General features: G+C 40.0%; 1 protein-coding gene across 1 annotated transcript; it reads left to right on the forward strand.

Moving 5' to 3' along the window:
- The first annotated feature begins 1297 nt into the window (after positions 1–1297).
- Positions 1298–3124, forward strand: LOC145104628 (uncharacterized). The gene is made up of 3 exons (XM_079041840.1): positions 1298–1891; positions 1991–2322; positions 2797–3124. Exons 1-3 carry the CDS (start codon positions 1298–1300, stop codon positions 3122–3124), a joined length of 1254 nt encoding a protein of 417 aa, XP_078897966.1.
- Positions 3125–7515: the final 4391 nt, after the last annotated feature.

Here is a 7515-nt window from a genome sequence, read left to right on the forward strand (position 1 = left end):
ATTGAGAGAGTTTCGGGTTCTCAATGATGGGGGAAATGTAAAGTTTGGAAGCAAATCATATGGAAGTGTCAAAGGCTATGGGATGATAGCGAATGGAGATTTTTCAATTTGTAAAGTGGCATATATGGAAGGTTTACAATACAACCTTATCAGTGTTTCGCAACTTGTTGTAGGGACAGGCTTGAAAGTATCCTTTGATGATGAAGGATCCAAAATAATTGAAAAGAAAATGAAAGTAGCTCTTTTAAAATCACAGTGAAAAGGGGAAATGTATCCTTTGAATTTAAACCCGATACGAGGGACGCCAACCATATGCTTGCTTACGAAAGCTAACTCTGACGAAAGCAGGCTGTGGCATAAGAGACTTTCGCACCTCAACTTCAAAGACATCAACAAGCTTGTTCTTGGTGATCATGTGCGAGGGATTCCTCTCTTGAAATATGATAAGGATCATTTGTGTGCAGCCTACGAAATGGGGAAGCAAAGCAGGAAAAGTCATCCAACCACAGTGAACACAAAAATCTTTGAACCACTGGAACTTCTACATATTGACCTTTGTGGACCTTCTGCAATTGAAAGTGTTGGTGGTAGTAAGTTTATTCTCGTCATAGTTAATGATTTTTCACGTTTCACTTGGGTGTATTTTATTAAACAGAAATCTGAAGCTACTCCGAAACTCAAAGAATTCATCAAGCAAATTGAGCTTCAACTACAAAAGCTGGTTCGCAATGTTTGCATCGATAATGGCTTGGAATTCAAGAATCAAGAATTCGACGAATTTCTAGTTGAAAAGGGAGTTTCACACAATTTCTATGCTCCCTATACTCCACAACAGAATGGTGTAGTTGAAAGGCGAAACCGTTCTTTGTGTGAAGCTGCAAGGACTATGCTATCATTCGCATGACTGTCTCTCTATTTCTGGGCGGATGCGATTGCAGCTGCTTGCTATACTCAAAATCGATCCATTCTGAATAATCGCTTCTCTATTACTCCCTACGCAATAATAAATAATCGTAAACCTAATGTCAAGTTTTTCCATGTATTTGGTTCTAGGTGTTTCATTTTCAACTCCAAGGAACAACGAAACAAATTCGATGCGAAAGCTGACGAATGTATATTTTTGGGATAATCACTGATCTCTAAGGCATATAGGGTTCATAACAAACGTTCCAAGAAAATCGAAGAAACCTATTATGTCACGTTTGACGACAATTACTTGAAGAAGATCCAGTCGAACGAAAGTCACACGAAAAAAATCTTTCCTAAGCCGAGTCCAACCACAATTCCCATCTCAAATATGTATGAGGAATTCATGTTGCTCTTCGACGAACCTGAGAAAGCCATCTCATCTGAAGCAAAGGCAACTGACAATAAGGTCGATGAATTGAAGAAGATAATTGATGAAGCCACGAAAGACATGAACAATCAGCCACCAACTACGAACGTGCCTCAAGACACGAGCACTCCAATCCAGGGGGAGGATTCTGACTCCAATGCACATCTTCAGGAGGAGCAACCGACTGCAGAAGAAACGAACATTCTGTCGCAGGAGGAAGGAGATACTTTAATTCCTAATGAGGAGGACCGCTCGTCATTCGAGGGGGAGAATAAGGATGCAAATGACGATTCGGAAGTTCAATCAGAATTCGAAGAAGTAAACGCTGAATTGGACCCTTCTTATGATCCAAATTATCCTCCACTAGTCAAATGGACCAGAGATCACCCCAAAACCCAAGTCATTGGTGAATATTCTGCAGGTGTTCTTACGAGATCTCAGATAAGAGCGAAACGAATTGCATTATTCTCTAAAGTGGAATTATGTATGTTCAATTCATCCGTGTCCAGGATAGAACCCAAAACCGTTAACACCGCTCTTGATCATTATGATTGGGTGCAAGCGATGCAAGAAGAACTCAATGAGTTTGAACAAAACAAAGTTTGGAGGTTAATTCCTACTCCACCTGAAGCATCAATTGTTGGTTTGAAATAGGTGTTTCGTAATAAGTTGGATAAAGAAGGGAATGTAATAAGAAACAAGGTGAGACATGTGGTTAAGGGTTACTGCCAGGAAGAGGGTATCGACTACGAAGAAACCTTCGCACCTGTTGCAATGTTGGAATCAGTTTGCATATCCCAGGCATACGCAGCACATAAGAACTTTGAAGTGTTTCAGATGGATGTTAAATGCGCGTTCCTGAATGGTGAATTAGAAGAAACGGTATATGTTGAACAACCACTTGGGTTCGTTAATGAGAAGTATCACAATCACTGCTACATTCTGGATAAGGCAGTTTACGGAATGAAGCAAGCTCCGAGAGCCTGGTATGAAACTCTTACTCGTTTCCTTAAAATGTCTAAATTTAAACAAGGTTCGGTTGACCCAACCTTCTTTCGTAAGAAAGAGGGTGACCACTTGATGATCGTCCAAATATATGTTGATGACATCATCTTCGGATCTACTAATCCCAGCCTAACAGCTGAATTCCGAAAGTTGATGGAAACTAAGTTTCAGATGAGCTCAATGGGTCCTATTAACTTTTTCCTTGGACTGAATATAAGAAAGGGACCAGAAGGTATTTTCATTAATCAGGAAGCATATACGAAGACTTTGCTCTCTAAGTTTGGCATGATGGGAGACTCTAAAGTGAAGGTTCCAATTGCATTCGGAACGAAAGTCACACCATCTCTAGAAAAACCAGCTGCGGATATGACCCTTTGTCGTCAGATGATTGGTTCCTTGATGTATCTAACAGCTAGTAGACCGGATATTATGTTTTCCATTTGTTATTGTGCAAGGTTCAAAGCAAAACCTCGCGAACCTCACATGGTGGCAGTAAAGAATATTTTTAGATACCTAAAACGAACTTCATCTTTAGGCATATGGTATCCTGCGAACTCAGGCTTCTTCGTTCAAGCGTTTTCGGATGTTGACCTTGGTGGGTGTGGCTTAGATAGGAAAAGCACAAATGGTGGATGCCAATTTATTGATGGAAAATTAGTTAGTTGGCAATCCAAGAAACAAACATGCATATCATTATCAACAGTTGAGGTCGAATACATAGTCGCATCTTCGTGCACATCCCAGTCATTTGGATTCAAAGCCAGCTTCGTTATTATGGCTTGAGTATGAAACGAATCCCTCTTTACTGTGACTCTGAAAGTGCAATTCGCATTTTTCACAACCCAGTGCAACACTCAAAGACAAAACATATAGCACTGAGGTATCACTTCATCAAGGATCATTTGGAAGATGGCAATGTCGAGATACATTTCGTAAGATCCGCTGATCAGTTAGCTGACATATTCACAAAGGCCCTACCTGAGACCACCTTTAATAGAATTCTTCAAGGGCTAGGAATGATGGAAGCTGAATCAGTACCAAAACCTCTTTCGCAATCATTACGGTATCACTGCGAATCGGTGCGAGCGTTCGCAATAGTTCGTAGACAACTGTTCATTCACAGTCTACTTTATTGATGCGAATCAGTGCGAACGTTCGTAGTAGTTCGCAGTCCACTGTTCATTCTTGGTTTGGTTTCTTATATCCTTTTGTACTTTATGTATATTATAGCTTATCTTTGTTTCATTATTGCATACTTTTTCTGTTTTTTAATTCTTTTTCAGAAAAACTCAAAATCCAAAAATAATCTATTTGTTTCTGTTTTATTTCTTTTCAGAAAAACAAAATTACAAAAATAGTTTTTTTGTGATTTCTTTCTTGTTTATTTTATTTTCACATATCATAAAATACCAAAAACATTAGACACATATAAAGCCCATGGAGTATGTTCGTGACTTCTATCAATTAGGGTGATGGGGCAGGTATAAAGTTCTTTATCTTTGTATTAGCTAAGTGTCCCTAGAAGCATGCTGCTGGATGTTATGCTAAGCCTCAACGACTCAATTGTGAAGCCTTAATGAATTGATTCCACCAATCGATTTTTCCCAATCAGGCTGCGAATTCACATTAGTCATGTGCTACCTTACTCTACTCACTTTGAGTTATGAATTGTCTGCTTAGTCACTTTCGTATAGAAGAGGTATATTGGCTTCTCTGGAACCACCTTCATATTTTTCCATTACCTTCGTGCTCATAAATGTAACCCTTGAGACTTTCAGCTATACCACTGAGGTTTATGGTTACACAACTTCTGTGTTAATGATCTTAGCTTCGTTCACCACGAACTGAGTGAAACCCAAAATTCAACACACTTACATGAATTGACGGTGAACAGTTAAAGGTTCTAGATTTTCACCATGGAATTAACGAAAGCCACTTTCATGGTTTGTACCTAGGAATCTCATTTCTTTTGTGAGATCTTTATGAAGTGTTCTATTACCAAGTCACTTCTTCCCAAAAGATCAAGTTTTTTTTTTTTTGAGATTTCAAAGTTTTACCTAGTTACCAAAATGATTTCAACCCTACTCGTTCAACTGACTACACTGGTCACACGAGTACTTCTTCCAACTTTCGTACTTCTGTCAAATTCGTTGTTTGGTAGAAGATTAATCCACCCATTTAGCCAAATTAAAAGATGCCTTTCAATGTTTCTTATCAAACATTTGATCGTATTTCACCGGGAAACCACACAGACACTTCTTAGTCTCTCTTGATTTCGAAGGAAGAGATCTATGCCCGGGATTAACTGTTTTATGTCTTTATATAGACATCACAAAATTTCCCAGATATACTTTTATTTATTTCTTTATCTTTGACACTCTTGCACGAAGGTCCTTGTGATCTTCCGAAAGTCTTGTTCGTGGCTCTTAATGTTACTTTCAGGTTCATAGTGTAGCCAAAGTTCTCTAAAAACGAAGGTTCATAATAGATGGGTCAAAGAGTGTTTAACTGCGAAAGGTGGATGCTGACGTGACAATTTCTGATGATAAGAATTCAAATGGGTGCGTGAAAATTTGAATCGACAGCTACTTTATCGCCGCGTGACGTATGGGACTGACATCTATAGTTCTCAAGTCGTGCTTTTTCAGGCGACGTTTCAGTAACCGATGCATTCTCTCTCGGGATTTTACACAAATCGAACCGTATATAAAGATTTTGGTGATTTATCTCTCATTACCACTTACCAAAATCCTCTAAAAAATATTTCCGGCGATCAAAAGCTCTCAATTGTTAATCTTCTTCATCAAGCTTCTTCAATGGCGGGCTCATCTGAAAATGTTTTTGCTCACAATCAAACAACACATTCTTCACTTCTAGTTGTCAAACAGAATCAAAACTTGGTGATTGATCTTGATCCGGTCAAGTACGACAACTTCATGCTACCCTTGATTGAATGCCTGAAGTATTCTCCTCTCACAATCGCTCTTTCAAGAATGGAGAATGTTCCTCTCTCACTCTTGTCAAAGGCTTACTCATCATCCAACTACATCAAGGAAGAACAAAGAATCACGTTCGAGATCCATGATCGCAAAACCTCCATTACAAAATCTCGATTTTGTTCTCTTCTTCAACTTCCACAGTCTGATGATTTGATTAACCCAAAATCGATGTCAAGTGCGGCTCTTCTCGAGATGTTCTTCCAAATGGGATACAAAGAAACTCTTTCTGCCATTTCAAAGTTCAGAAAACCCAATCTGCCTCCACAGTGGAACAGACTCTTCACCTTGCTGTTTAAATGGTTCTCTGAAAGGGTGATAGGAGCAGACTGTGCTACCAAGCTCTTCATGGCCATTCTCTACGGCCTCTACACAGGTTCTAAAATCGACTATGGGTCTGTTCTTTGGACTCAAGTTGTTCACATTACTCTCTCCACCTCACGTCATAGTGAAATATCTTGTGCACGTTTTTGGACTCTCATAGTCCACCGCTCCATTGAAAAGCTTCAGATCCTGTTGATGCAAAACTCCTTGATGGATCCTATCGCTACTTTACACACTACAAGAATTATCGTATCTAATTCCCCCAAAATTTCCTTCATTGGATCAATCCCTGAAGTCATGTTTAGCGTTGTACCTCCTTCTAGCCAGATCTTAGAGGGGTACAGGAAGTTAACTCCATCTGGTCCTCGCGAATTAACGGAAGAAATGCAAGTTGTTCTTACTGAAGCAGACAAACCAAAGAAAGGGGGAAGGTTGCGAAGAAGGGAGGAAAGAAATATATAGATAAGGAGGGACCTTCTGCCACTACTAAACCTCCAGCTAAAAAGCGAAAGGCTGCAACGACTTCTTCTACAGCTGCTCCTAAACTGAAAAAGCAGCCTACTCACAGGCAAAAGTCTCCCACTCCGAGTGACAATGAGGACTCAGAATCTAAGACAAAATCGGATATCAGGGTTGAAGGAGATCAACCCATTCGCAACGAGGAGGAAGATCCAATTCAGAACGACGAAGAACTGGTTCGTAATGAAGAAGAGCAGGCTCACAATGAAGAAGACCCAGTTCACAAGGAACAAGAAACTACGAATACTGAGGTAAACCAGTATTTTAATGACTCTGTTCCTTCTCCTCCTCCTTCACCAAAAACTACCACTACACCTATCACAATTGCACCCTGTCCTCCTCCCGTTTCTTCATCCCAATAAACAAGTATTCCTCTCTCCACTCCAATCTTAACTGATTCAACTACACCATCCACTACTTCAGCAAACCCTGAAGTCACAGTCAACGTATATGATACGGGGGCTAACACTTCAAGCTTCACCACCCATGTTTTACCTCCCATCTCCCCTCTTCGCACTGATGATCCAGAAATGATTTTTGGGGATGATGATGATGACCTTGGCAGATTCACCTACAGTCCATTTCAGATATGGACTGAAAGTGAAGATGAAGCCACAATCACAAAAGGGCAGCTTAAGTCCCTTCATGAGAACATTGACCAGCTGCTTCTTGCTTCCAAGGATTCCTCTTCTGAAGCTTACTCAAAAGACGGTTGAATCTTTGTTCGAAAGAATCACGAAGGAACATGCAGATAATGCTTTGAAGATGAACATGGCAGTGTCTGAGTCTGTTGATGTCTTGAAGTCTACGACCGAAAAAGTCGATAAACTAATCTATGAGACAAACGCTTTCATGGAGAATTAGTGAACCACCTACAACAACAACACTGCATCTACGAATGAAACTCTCCAGAACTTGGGCTCTATGTTCAAAACTGAGAAGGCAAACTTGGAGAAGATTTGCACTGGATTGCAGCAGGATCATGCATCGTTTCAAACATCCCTAACTTCGCAAATTACAAAGCTTCAAGATGATTTAGTGATAGAAAGTAAGATTATGGATGCTCTCGCCAGAAAGACAGAAAAAGTCAAGGTGTTAGATCTCAAACTTCAACATTCTGAGAAACAGGTCAAGGATCTGCTATCTGATAGGGCAGTTGTGCGAAGATGCATTTAAGATGTCACTGGCTTGCTCTTAGATATCATTAAGACCAGGGACTCAATGATTTCAATCACTGTTCGAAAGCACTTGGCTGAAAAATTAAGCCCTGTGTTCGCGATATTGCACAGACTGGAGGGTGTTTCGCCTCAAAGTTCTGATCTGAAACAAGGGGGA

The sequence above is a fragment of the Lactuca virosa genome, chromosome 4 (genome assembly GCF_052849685.1).
Source record: "Lactuca virosa cultivar CGN04683 chromosome 4, Lactuca_virosa_CGN04683_v6, whole genome shotgun sequence".
NCBI classification, from domain to species: Eukaryota; Viridiplantae; Streptophyta; class Magnoliopsida; order Asterales; family Asteraceae; genus Lactuca; species Lactuca virosa.